This window comes from Mustela nigripes, chromosome 14, assembly GCF_022355385.1.
Source record: "Mustela nigripes isolate SB6536 chromosome 14, MUSNIG.SB6536, whole genome shotgun sequence".
Classification (NCBI taxonomy): domain Eukaryota; kingdom Metazoa; phylum Chordata; class Mammalia; order Carnivora; family Mustelidae; genus Mustela; species Mustela nigripes.
In genome coordinates this window covers 43,932,163-43,945,775 of record NC_081570.1, presented here as the reverse complement: position 1 = coordinate 43,945,775, position 13,613 = coordinate 43,932,163, and the positions used below count along the sequence as shown (strand labels likewise).

General features: G+C 53.2%; 1 protein-coding gene across 1 annotated transcript in view; it reads left to right on the top strand.

Moving 5' to 3' along the window:
- Window positions 1-8,840, top strand: part of DHCR24 (24-dehydrocholesterol reductase) — a 30,174-nt gene extending 21,334 nt beyond the window's left edge. Inside the window, exons 7-9 of the mRNA XM_059374860.1 lie at window positions 4,707-4,904; window positions 5,149-5,327; window positions 6,094-8,840. Of these exons, the coding sequence (XP_059230843.1) occupies window positions 4,707-4,904; window positions 5,149-5,327; window positions 6,094-6,247 (531 nt within the window). The 3' untranslated portion in view covers window positions 6,248-8,840. The remainder of the gene's footprint in view (window positions 1-4,706; window positions 4,905-5,148; window positions 5,328-6,093) is intronic.
- The last annotated feature ends 4,773 nt before the right edge of the window (window positions 8,841-13,613 follow it).

Below are 13,613 nucleotides of genomic sequence, written 5' to 3'. Positions count from 1 at the left end.
CAAAGACCTGGTTCCCTCTCTGTGCTTGCTAAGAGCAGTGCTAGGATTGTGGGAGGTGTGCTTTTGTCAGGAGCAAGAAGATGATTTAGGGGACAGGAAAAGAAAGAGGACCAGCAAGGGACCCCGAGAAGAACATGGGAAAGGTAACGATAGGACAGAGTCTTCGCTTTACATGTTAGCTGTTACGCCAAACATACACCATTATCTCAAACTTCCTAACAGCCCCAGGAGGGTCGGTCCTTGTTCTTTTCCATTTTACAGATGGGGAAAACTGAGGCTTAGGTTGTCCAAAGTAACACAACTCAGAAAGAGATCAAGTGTAATTATAACTTGCTGCATAATGAACTATCCCAAAGGTAGAGGATTGAAACAACTGTTTCTTTTTATTATTTTCTGTTATCTCACAGTTTTCTGATTGTCAGGGATTGGGCGGGTGGTGGCGGGTGTGGGTGGCTCCAGCTCAGGGCTGTAGTCCAGTGTCATCCGGAGGCTTGCGAGGGGATGATCTATTTTCCAGAAGGTTCTCTCACACGGTTGTTAACAAGAGGCCTCTGTTCCTCGCCATGTGGGCTGCTCAAGTGTCCTCAGGACTGGGCAGCGGAAGCTGTCCAGGAGAGAGACCGAGGAGGAGCCCCAATGCCTTACAGGGCCCGTCTCCTCACATTCCGCCAGCCCTGCCACCCGCCGCTTGTTAGAGCAGGTACAGCCCACATCAGGGCGAGGCAAATCACGCTGCACCTCTTTGAAGAAAGGAGTAGCAAAGCATTTGTGAGTGTTTTGTTGTTTTTTTCTAATTCAAGTTAGTTAACATTATAGTGTAGTATTGGTTTCAGGAGTAAGAATTGGTGTTGTTGTTTTTTTTAACCACAGAGCTAGGATTCATAATGAGGTTTGTCTTCTATTTATGTGCCGTGAAGCACTGGCTGTCCTGCCCGAGGTGAAAGGAAGAATCTGGTAGGATGGGTGTCTTACACCTGAGATTTGCACACAGGGCATCCGGGCGGAGCACCACAGCATCCACCACAGTAGAGTTGCAGAAGCCCAGACTTCTACAAAGAAGGCGATGTCAAGTACATGCCTTTACCTCCTCCCCAGGGGTGAACTCCTCCTCCCTCAGGCAGCCCTCCACCTTGGTTCCTCCGTGTTGAATCCACCCTTTAATCAGCCACAGGTGCTGAACCTCTCTCCAATCCTGTCACTCCGGGGCCAGGCCTGCCTTCACCCAGTTCAGTTAATCAGCAATATGTGGGTGTCAAGGCCAGCCACGTGATCTGCAGGGCCCAGTGCAAAAAGCAGGGAAAGAGTACTGTCAAAGATACTACCAGGGTCCCTCTTAAATTTGCTATTTAATGTTCTAAGTAAAGAAAATAATTTTTTTTAAAGATTTTATTTATTTATTTGACAGAGATCACAGGTAGGCAGAGAGGCAGGCAGAGAGAGGGCAGGGGGTGGGGGAAGCAGGCTCCCTGCTGAGCAGAAAGACGGATGCGGGGCTCTATCCCAGGACCCTGGGATCATTGCCTGACCTAAAGGCAGAGGCTCAACCCACTGAGCCACCCAGGTGACCCCCAAGAAACTAATTTAAATTATTGGAACGAATTTACTGTTCATCCCTTCAGAAATAGAAATATAGGGAGTATTGAGCTCTTCACATGACTGTGTTTCATTCCTAGTGGCCCAGTGGAGATACCGCACGAAACTACCTCAGTTGTGTTTATCTCCCTTCCTGGTAACATTCCCATTCTACCAACACTCTAGTGTGGCTTACTGGTGGGTAAGGAAGGACTGAAGAGAAAGAGAACTCTGGGCAGCCCCCTCTTTCCCTTCCCTATTACATCCTCCTTTCCAGCCAGCATAAGTGGTTGGCTAATACAGGGAAGTAGCACCAGGAGGAAGTGTTAGATAGGGTTCTTGGTGGTTCAGGTTTCTTCGACTGCCATGGGGCCTGCCTTTGGGGCGTGGGGTCCCGGCTCGGGCCAGGCCCCCTGGATCTGTCATGGGATCCCACAGAGCAGAGCAGGCTGGACACAGGTAAACGGCAAAGGCAGATGAGAGCAAGAGACTGGAACTGAAGCCAGGGACACAGGGCCTGAGGTCACTCAGAGGCAGAGGGATGAATCATGGGGCAGACAGGAGCGAAAGGAGGAGGGCGGGGCTCACTGTTAAACACATGAACTTTTCTGAGTTGAGATTCTGGAAAAGGAATGGTTCTAGCTGATACTTCTGGCTAACAACTGTTTTAAAGAGAAAAATATAAATGGCTTTTAAACGTGAGAGAGATGACTGTTCTCACTCTATTAAAGCCAGGCCAAACAAAACTGCCAGAGTCCCAGCTTTCACCTGCAGGGTGGCCACGAGGCAGAAGTTTGACAGCCCTGCTTGGCCTGGGCGTGGGGAAACAGCGCCCCCTGGTGTCGTATGGGAGCATGTGCCCTGTAACCCGTTCTTGAGATAACCTATTAAAATGGCATACAGGGTTTGAACCAGAATTTTCCACTTCTAGGAATTTAGGCTAAGACACATGTAGAAAGGATACTCACTGGAATGGTCTGGAAATCCTCTAAATGCTCATCCGTACAGAACTGCTTAAATCAGCGGGGTCCATCCACACAGGAGGGCAATGATCAGCACACTGGAAAGGGCCAAATGACCATTAGGGATTTGTGGTCCATGAGGTCTCTCCAGAGGCCACTCTGTCCTTACAGCCTGGAAGCATCCACAGACAGCATGGAAATGCGGGGGCATGCTGTGTCCTAGCAGGACTTTATTCGTGGACCAGGTTTGTCCCAGGAGCTGTGGTGTGAGGGTCCCCGCAGAGCAGGGGTGGCACCCACAACCAAGCATGTGCTGGCTGGCTGTGCACCGAGGCACAGGAGGAGGGAAGAAGCACAAGGCTGTGAGATGCCGCCGCTTGTGAGCTGTCGGTCTCTACGCCCACCCGCGCGTCAACACAGCGAGTGTCTCTAGGAAGGGACACAGATCATTCCTAACAACGGCTGCCTCTGGGGGACAGAAGTTGAGTTGGGGAAGAATGAAGTGGGGTCAGGACTAGGGGGTACACGGGGAGGATGTGAGAGGCGGCCTGACCTTTGGATGGCTGGGATTTCTACTGTGGGTGTGTGTGTGGCTATTCCAAAAACAAGCAAGGAAACAATAAAAGCCGAGCTACACAGTGTCCTCAGGTCATGTGCCAGCGTCCGTGCAGGTGCCTGGATCGCAGAGCCAGGCAGGGCCAGGCGCAGAGGGGTCCCTCCCTCGTAGGAGTGTGCTGCCAGTCGGAGAGCTCGTCCCAGGGGAGAGGAGGGAGGGTCACTCGGCTTGCAAAGCTTAGCACCTGGGTTCCTTTGGGAAGCTACCCCGACCCCTAGTCTGCTGTGGGCCCTGCGTCTGTTTGTCCTAGCTCTTCCCCCACTGTAGTCCTGTGTGTGGCCTGTCTCTTCAACTCCTCAGGAGTAGGGACCATGTCTCGGTTATTTTGGTATCCCCAGCACTCAGCATGGAACCTCATACCAGACCTCATAGGCACCTCGTAATTATTTAATGAATAAAGGAATGTCCTCGGGGGCACCTGGGTGGTTCAGTCGGCAGAGCATCTGACCCTCGATTTCAGCCCGGGTCCTGGTCTCCGGGTCGTCAGATGGAGCCTCACATCTGGCCCTGCACTCAGCACAGAATCTGCTCCTCTCTCTCCCTCTGCTCCTTCCCCAGCTCATACGCAGGTGCTCGCTCTCTCTGTCTGAAATAAATAAATGAAATCTTAAAACAAAAAAAGGTCACTCCTCTTTAAAAAAAAAAAAAAAAAAAGAATGGGGTAGCCCTCTTGAAGCCAAGAGCATTCCTTTATATTCCCAAAGACAAGCTTGGAGCAAGGGAGGAGGATAGTGACTGAAGGGACCCGAAGTCTGCGCTGTCGGGGCAGGGTGGCCAGCTGGTAGGTGGCACGGGGCAATGTCGGAAGCAGTGCTGAGGGAGGGGGCTCCTTCCCGGTGGTGGGTTGAGCACAGAAGAGGAAGACAGCCTCTGCTTAGCAGGGTCTCCCGGGAAGCTGAGTTGGAGGAGGCAGGCAGGCTGTGAAGAGCCACAGGCATGGGAGAGAAGTGGGTTGTTCTGCCCGGAGTTGGAGGCCAGCCGTCAAGCTTGCCCTTGAAAGATGACAGAGAGTTTGTTTTTGCGCATGGAGGGAGATACTGTGAACCAGTGGGCCCGTGGCTGACCCTGAGCCAGACCTCCTCCCCCACCCTGCCCCCGCCAATAAGAGCAGCCCTTGGCTGTGACTTTAGGGGAATTGCTTAAGCTCTCCCATAATTGCTCTTCTCGTTCAGTAACATTTATTTCTCAGCCACTGACCAAGTGCCTTCTGTGTGCCAGTCATCCTGACCTCCATAGCACAATTACAGTGATCTTATTCTGCTCCTAGCTCTGGGCTACAGGCCTTCTAGGCAGTATTTCGTTATTTCCTCCAGTCCCATTTTACAGATCAGGAAACTAAGCCCAAAGAGATTAATAAGTCACTAGCCCAAGGTCATCGCAGCAGGTACAGGCCAGAGCTGAGACTCAAACCCAGACCCAGCTGGGCCAGTCCTGGGCACCACTGTTCCCCTCCACACAGGAGTGCACATGGAGCCCTGAGCGAGGACCTGAGCCCTGGCCCATGGGACCCTCAGCCCTGCTGGCCCTTCTCTCCATCGCCAACCTTTGTCTTTCAGGACATCATCCCCTTTGGCAACAATCCCGTCTTCCGCTACCTCTTTGGATGGATGGTGCCTCCCAAGATCTCGCTCCTGAAGCTGACTCAAGGCGAGACCCTGCGCAAGCTGTATGAGCAGCACCACGTGGTCCAGGACATGCTGGTGCCCATGAAATGCCTGTCGCAGGCAGTGCACACCTTCCACAGTGACATCCACGTAAGCGGGGGCAGGACGCCCTGGACCTCAATGTTCCTGGCTGTAAAATGGGCCTGTCCCGTGATGGCCCTGAAAGGAGAGAAGGCATGGGGGGCTGCTGCTGTCAGCCATAGCCTCAGGGATTGGGAGTGAAGCAGTGGGCAGACAAAGGGAGGGGTCCCTGGGTAAGGGTGGAATGGGCCTGCCCTGACCCTGGCCCCTGTTGCAGGAAAAGCACCAACGCCCCTCTCTCTGGTCCACCCAGGTCTACCCCATCTGGCTGTGCCCGTTCATCCTGCCCAGCCAGCCGGGCCTGGTGCACCCCAAGGGAGATGAGGCCGAGCTCTATGTTGACATTGGAGCCTACGGGGAACCACGTGTGAAGCACTTTGAAGCCAGGTCCTGCATGCGGCAGTTAGAGAAGTTCGTCCGAAGCGTGCATGGGTGAGTGGCCCCGAGCGTGGCATGCTTCCCAGGCCGCCAGCACCAGGGCTCTCCTGCCGGGGTGTAGAGGAAGGTCAAGGCAGGCACCCCTGGAGCCAGGCCTGCTGATTGCCAAGGGAGTGTTGGAGCCCCAGTCACCCTCTGGTTTGGAAAGCACCCTATGGAAGTCTGCAAGTGGGATTTCTCACCCCTTTCCTTGCACCCCTCCCATGAAGACGCCAGCATCCCCCAGGTGCTTGGCACAGAGCCCCAGGACCACTGCTCCGTGCCCCAGGGTACATGGTGATGTGGTTTTAGATAGGTTCTGGGCTGTTGCTTGGAGTTGGAAGAGCACAGTGGAGGAGGGAGGGAGCGGTGACTGAAAGCCACACACACACAGAGGCCCAGGACAGCATAGCTCCAAAACCAGCCTGGAACAAACCCCTGATGGACTTAAGGTGGACACATCTCAGAATAGTTATGCGGACTGAAAAAACCAGGAGAAAGGAGTACTGTATGATTCCAGGTCTGTGAAATCCCCAAGTCCACGGTGACCGAATGCCGAGACTCCTGAGCAGTGGAGGGCAATGGACTACACAGAGCTTTGATCAAAGTTTGGGGGTGATGGATGTGGGGGAAAGCACTCCTGCCCGCCCCCACCCCACCTGGGCAGCAGGGGGTAAACAGGAAATCCTCCATGAGCTCTTCCTGCAGCCCGTCAGGGACCCAGCGGGGGCCTCTCGGACCCCTTCCCCTCCGGGCAGCCTCACCCTCCTGTGTTTCCCAGGTTCCAGATGCTGTATGCTGACTGCTACATGAGCCGGGAGGAGTTCTGGGAGATGTTCGACGGCTCCCTCTACCACAGGCTGCGGGAGCGCCTCGGCTGCCAGGACGCCTTCCCCGAGGTGTACGACAAGATCTGCAAGGCCGCCAGGCACTGAGCAGGGGCCCGCCCGGAAATAGACAGACATGTTGGGGGGCCCTGTCCCCAGGTCCAGGAGGCATCTTCTCTTCACTCAAGCTTGGCTACTCTCCCAGATCCATGCTTCCAGAAAGAACCCCTTCCAGAAATCCCACCCGGACTGCCCCGATGGCTAGCTCCAGCTCCCAGGGGCAGCCGAGTGGAGGGCAAAGGACGTGGGCTCTGGAGTCAGATGTTGCTAAGTCCAGTTTCCATTTCAGCCCCTTGTGAGCTGTGTGACTCTGGCCGGGTCACCCAGCCCTTCCGAACCCAGCTGCCCATCTGTTGAAACGGGGTCACAGTGCCTGCCTGCTGGCTGGCCGTAAACATCCAGGACTGGTGGCCGTCTGACCGGGGACCCTGAGGATTCCACTGTGCCAGCTGTGGCCTCCTACTCAGCACCATGTCTGCCTGGCGAGCTGTGGGTTCAGCGTCAAGTCCAGGAGGGCCCCGTATGAGGTCACCTGGGCCCAGATTTGGTTGGCAGGGTGAATGGGACGGTCCAGAGTCGCCCCCGCTGTTGCTTCAGCCGGTCAGGAGCACCCCTCACAGAGAGAAGGAAGGAAGGTGCCTCTCTCTCTCCCCCGGGTCTCCAGAGGGCAACAGACAGGGCAGGCAGGCCCACAGTGTGCTGTGCCAAAGCCAGGTCCCTGTCCAAAGTTCGCTCTGCCGTCCTTGGTGACACCCTGCCCCTTCTCCTTCCGGCTCAGGCTTACACACCCACCCCAGCCGTCACCCACGTCTCCGCGAGGACCATGTCCTCGGAGAAGATGTTTCAGGGCTGGCTCCTGTCCCAGCCCAGGTGGAGTGGCTCCTGCTCTGAACTGGGGCCGGAGCACCTGCGCCCGTCCTTGGCTCCCCAACCCTCCGTGCCTCTTCCAGTCCCCAGAGCCTGCCTAGTTACGGGGGCGAGGGGGGTGCCTCTACGCTGCTCTGCGGCATGCAGTGGGGGGTGGCGGGCGGACCCCACCAAGCAAGTAGATGGGAGACTTGGTGCAGATTCTCACTGTGGGGCCCAGAGAAAAGACCAGCAGCTTGATTTCTCCAACCACTCCTCCCTTGGTTCTCCCCCGCCCTCAGCTGTAGTTAATTTCAGTGCCTTACAAATCCTAAGCTCAGAGAAAATTAGCCCCGTTTCCCTTCTAGAAGGAAGGGAGTCTCCCTAGGTCCTCCCCGACTTATGAAAGCCTATTTGGTTCTGCGAGTCCCATCTGAAGAACAGCCCGGCCTCCGCGGAGGACCCAGCACCTGAAGTTCGAGTAGGGAGCGAGGATGGAGTGAACTCTGCCTGGCAGGACATGCTGAGAGAGAGAGCACACGTGAGCTGTGCACGGGGAGGCTCTGTCCCCACGGAGGCTCTGTCCCCGCTGTCTTGTCAGCAAGCCGGGCGACTGTGGGCGAGTCATCTCCGAGCTGCAGCCCCTCACCCACCCTCCACGTGGACATGGGGGTTGTGTCTCACGTGAGGTCCTTCCTTCAGTCCAAGGCCAGCTCTCCCAACACTCTGGGAGAAGCACACCCGTGGCTCTCAGGAAAGGGTCCGTCCTGTCACTGCCGGTTGCCAGAATCCCGATGGAGCCAGGCTTTCCCCGACGTTGCTTGGCCATATCCCCGTGGGCCCAGCACCCTGCCAGGCATCCCTGTGTGGTCCTGTGAGTGCTGGGCACATTCATGGCACTCAGAAGGCAAAGGAACCCCCCTCCCTCCTCCCCTTACCCATTTGGCCTCTGGAGGGGGCATGAGAAAAACAAATAAGAAACCTCATTCTCCAGCTTGTCTGCAGAGCGTGTGAATTCTGGCCTTTGCCCTCCTGGTGGGCTCCTGCGCTTCTCACTCGACGCTAAACTGATGATCCTGCTTCTTGTGGAGGAATAGTTAGCCCGAGCAGAGGGGCCCAGCCCGGAAGGCCCTGGCTTTCTGCCAGAGGGCCCCCTCCTTAAGCCACTGGGAGGGTAGCCAGAGCTGCTAACAGCCTCTATCGCCCTTAGTCCTAGAAAAACCAAAATCCTGCTCTTCACAGACCTCACCCGGAAACTGGGGCTTGGAAGGGAAGGTCTCGGGATCACAGCAGCCTCAGGTTTATGTTCTGTTCCCGTCATCAGGTGCCCCGATGGGCCGACCCCCAAGCATGGTGGGCCACACGACAGACTTCATCCTGTAGCCGGCCCTATCCCTGTCCATCCATGCGGTGGTTTCATGGGGAGTGACACTTGGCTCCGGGGTGAGTGTGTGTGCGAAGTAAAGGAATAGGCCTTTCCCCTCCAGAGCCCCGAGTTCCTCTGGCTGCACGCGGGTTTTCTGAAGAACCCGAATTGCAGTCAGTCTCTTCTGCCGGAAGGATGCATCCTTTCCTTAGCTATTATGGAAGGGGAAGGGGTGGGGGATGCGTGCGGCAGTGCATGGTGTGTGGCTTTTACGTTTCCCATGACCCTGGGGACCAAGGAGAAGGGCCCGAGCATCCCCTGGCAGGCTCTTGGCAGCGCAGGAGCTGTGCCTGCTGTCCAGAACACCACATGTCCCCATGGCTGCGCGGCTGCTGCTTCTGTATAAATAAAAGTGTGACCTGGAAACCAGCCTTCGTCATTTCCTGTTTGGGGGACCACAGCATGAAGTCAGGCATGGACTTCACTGCCAGTGGGTTCCCCCCTCTGGATCTGCATGCCAATGGTCAAGGGCTGAAGGGTGGCATGGGGGAGGGCCAGCTTTGGTGGGGCCGGGAGATTATGGCCAATCTTCCCCGTTTTGGGACTTCCGCTGCTGGTCCATGTGACCTGGTGTAGGTGGAAGTGGGATCCCACTAGAAGCCAGGGGACCCATGAGAAGGGCCCAGGTGAGGGGTGGTTGTAGCTCAGGAAGAGGACAGCTTCTTAGGGCATTGGTTGTGGTCATCAGGAGCTGTCGCCCTGGCTTGTCCACGTGGTCACTAAACCCCCTCCTTCAAGCTGCCAGAACGGCATTCCCCAGCCTCCCCTGCACTCAGGAGTCTCCTGTCTTCAGGAGACGTGAACAGAATTGGGAAAGACCTCCCACAAGGTTTGGGCACTTGCCCTCAGCTGGATGCCAGTGACAACCGGGCCATAGGCTTTGGTAGGGTCACTCGTTGGAAGGAGTAAAGCTGCTCATCACCTGACCCCTGGCCCGGTCTGTTCCAGGAGCAAGAAATACGAGCTTCGTAGCTGAGTGACTACTGCTTGGGAGTGTTTGCTAGGACCCTTAAAGTCACCCGAGTTGGTTGTCAGGCCTAAAAGCCGAGATAGAAGAGCTAAGGTTCGTACACGTGGGTACACATGACAGACATTTTCCTAAAACACGTGTGACAAGAGAGTCCCATCCTAAGTTTAGAAGAACACTTCAGGATATTTCTGGTCATTCGGGCTCACAAATTGGGATTTTTGTGAACTCTCCTTGAAAGGGGAAAAAACCTTTAACGTTCCTTGAAATAAAATTAGTATCTTAAGCCTTACATATCACACGACACACCATCTTGTATTGAATCTTCATCCTCTACCAGAAGCAGGTTGGCTTACACCCCCATTTTACGAGCGACAAAGTGAAGCTCTAGGAAGGTCAAGTGATTCACCTGAAGGTCACGTGGATGCTATTATGGAATTCAACAAGGGCACAGAGCTGTATCTCACCTCGCAGCACAGAAGTCTGGAATGAGCCTTAGCCTAATTCTGTCCTGATGATTAAATGGTCTACAGGCTTCATCTTGTTTGACTACTCAAATCATTCAGGGGCCTGCCTGGGCTCTGAGAAAGCAGTGAGGCTCTGTGGAGTTCTAGGGATCTAGGGAGGGGCATTTCGGTGGTGCTAGAGGCATGTGTGCGGAAGCCTTGATGTCATGGTATTGGCAGGTGGAACCTTCTGGAAGTAAGCAGGTCATGAGAGTGGACTCCCTGTGATGGAATCAGTGTCCTCAGACGTAGGCCTCTCTTTGATTGTTGCCATGTGAGGATAGAAGATGCCCATCCCCAAACCAGGAGGAGGGCTCCTACCAGACACGGGATCCACCTGCACCTTGATCTTAAACTTGCCAGGTTCGGACTGTGACATGTAAATAGTTTAATTCACCCAGTCTATGGTAAGTTGTTCTAGCAGCTTGAACAGCTGAAGACAGGTAGTGTGAAGATCGTTGACCCAACGGACCCCAAAATAGCTGAATCCCGCTCTGTCCATCACCTCTCCTCCCCTACGAGGTTTCCTAGGGAGCAGTCCCAGGGAATGAGTTTCTTAGTGGGACACTGCAAGGTAATAGAAAAAACATATAATGGTCTCTATCCCTAGTTCTTGGCAGGGGGCTCCTGAAAAAAATCCTTTGTAATCTCCTAAGTGATAAGAGCACGAGGAACAACTTTGATTCTAATATTTGGCCTTTGACCTTGATTCCCGACTCTGAGCTCCTAAATTCCTTGGAATTTCCTGGGTGATAGGAGCATCTTTATGTCCCAATGAGGCAACTCTGGGTGGGCTCCTAGTGGGTTCAGGGATGGAGTGCCAAGGGTCAAGTTAGAGAAGGTGAAACCCTTTAGGGCCAAAGGACCATGGCAGGGCCAACAGCAAGGGCCAGGCTTGCTGAGCCCCAGGGCAGGCAGTGAGGAGCCTGTTATCACAAGGATTCAGGATGTGAGCTCTGAACATGAGAGGCTTCCCCTCTCATCTGGCCTGGCTGCTGTGCCTGGGGTCACTGTGAACTCGAGGTACAAGGCACTGGATAGGATTCCTGATGGAATCCTATCACCCTCACTCTCGGTTACAGAGAGCCTAACAAAGCCAAGAAAATCCTCCTCCTATGAACTCTGCTAGCTAAAGCGAACATGCTGTGCAACCTGGGGAAACTCGTCCCTTCTCTGAGCCTGTTTTCTCTTGCAAAAAGCCAGCTGGGCTTGATCCTGCAGGGGTGTTAGACGACCAGCTACCTAGCTGCAACGCGACTGCCCAGGGGAGATGCCCACTCACTGTTATGTCACCTGAGATCCAGGTTGCAGGATGGGGCTGGAGTCCCAGGTCTGGTAACATGGCTTAGGAAAGGCAGTTTTTGCCCTGCTCAGGGCCAGTTGCTGGGACTTCATATTCAACTGGAAGAAACTGCTACCCTCCTAAGCAACCAGGGAGATGTCAGGTCCTGAGGTGACTTTTATAAGATGTACATGTCAGAGGGCTTACCCCAGTCTCTTGGGGACTGCTGCAAGAGTTGGAACTGGAATTGAAGGTGGGCAAACCTTTCCCCTGCTGTGGACCTCTCTTTCTCCCAAGTTTTTAGTCTGACATAGCAAACAGGGTTTGCACTTTGGTTCAAGAAGGACAAAGCTAAGAGCCCCGACCTCCTGTCCCCCTTCCCCAGAGGTTCCTCAGTGAGCAAACCTCAGCTCTCTGTCTCTTATAGCCCTGCCCAGACAAAAGGGCAAAGGTCACAGGGAAACCGGATTTCAGCTGGGAGTCATCCCTAGGACCCTTCTGCAGGCATGGCCGCCCTGGGCTGGACGGGGCTGTCTTGCATGTGTGTAAGAAGCTGGACAGACAGGAGGAAAGCAGTAGTCTCCGAAGTGAGATGCCCAAGCCAGCGGTCTGGCAAGGTGACACAGTGAGATGCTGGAAAAATACATTAGTTAGTGCTTGTATGGGTCCGGGTCAGAAGCAGACCCCGAGACGAGGACTGGAGCGCAAGCTGTTCGTTTGAGTGGTGAAGAAAACAAAACAGTAGGTGGAGAAAAGGGGACAGCCAAGAAAGTGTGTGCTGTCACCGGGTTACCATTGTGGGCCGCGGGAATTAAATCGTGTGGGAGAAACTCTCAAAGCCAGAGTAAAACATACACATCAGAGTTCTGGCCTGCAAGGAGCGAGTTTGCCAACGCCACTGGTCAGATTGAGGACAGGTCCTGGGGGTGTTCAGTGCCACAGGAATGTGGCACTTCCAACCTTCCCTAGAAAGGAAGCCTTCCATGGCAGCCAGAGAAACTTCCACTCCGTTATGGCTGGGCGCCCCTTCTTAGCATGCCTGACTTTTGTAACTCAGAGGAGGGCATGGGTATCTCAAGACAAAGGACTTAAAGGAATTGCCTCATTTAAAGTCACACAGGTTTCTCTTCCCAAAAGGCAAGCATTCCAAAATTGCTAACCTGCTCTATGCTGACAGTGATTGTCAATAATGGGACAGCTCACAATTGTATTTGAAAAAATGTATTTATTCTATAAGGTTAAGCAATCTTTTTCTTTCTTCTCTTTTCTTTTCTTTTCTTTTTTTTTTTTTTTTTTTTTGAGAGAGAGAGAGAGTGCACATGTGTGGATGCCTGCAGGCAGGGGATGGAGAGGGGCAGGAGGAGATGGGAAGAGAGAGAATCTTAAGCCGGTTCCACACCCAATGCAGAGCCTGACATGGGGCTCAATTCCACGACCCGGAGATCAAGACCTGAGCTGAAATCAGGAGTCGGATGCTTAACCCACTGAGCCACCCAGGTGCCCCAAAGGTAAAGCAATCTTTTAAAAAGGTTTTATTATGTATATTTTTCTTCACTATTTTAAAATTTTGAATTACAGACTTACGGAAAAGTTGCAATGACCAAATAGAGTTCCTGTGCCCGCCTCACCCATCTCCCACCAACATTAGCATTTTCCACACAACCACAGCAGAATATTCAAAACCAAGAAACTAACATCAGCACCCTGTTATTAACTAAACCACAGACCTTATTTGGATCTCACCCGTTTTTACACAAATGTTCCTTTTCTTTCCAGAATCCCATCTAGGATTCTGTATTGCACTTAATTGTTAATTATTTTCTTCCAAACTCTAATCTGGTCAACGGCACATAGTTCCACTGCAGAATTTGGTCAGGCTCGAAATTTGCGTGGACACATCACCATTGTTCATTCGTTCTCCTGTTGTTGGACATTTGGGCTCTTTCTAGTTTGCGGCCAAAACAAATAAAGTGGTTGGGAACATTTCAGTCTTTGTATGGATTTACACGCTCGTTTCTCTGGGGTAAATACCCAGGAGAGGAGGGACTGGATTAGGTGGCAGGTGTGCAGTTAGTTTTTTGCCGAACTCTTTTCCAAAGTAGTTGGATCACTTTACATTTTCCACCAGCAACGTATGAGAGTTCCAGGTTCTCCACATCCTCACCAACACAGGGCATGGTCAGTCTTTTTAATTTTAGCTTTTTAAATAGGCGGGTAGTGGTATCTCATTGTGGTTTTAATTTGCATTTCCTTAATGACTAATATATGTAGCCTGGAGATAAGTCCTGTATCAGATCTATGATTTGCAAATATTTCCTCCCAGCCTATGGCTTGTCTTTCCATTCTTTTAATAGTGTCTTTGAAAAAAACAGGACTTTTCCATTGTA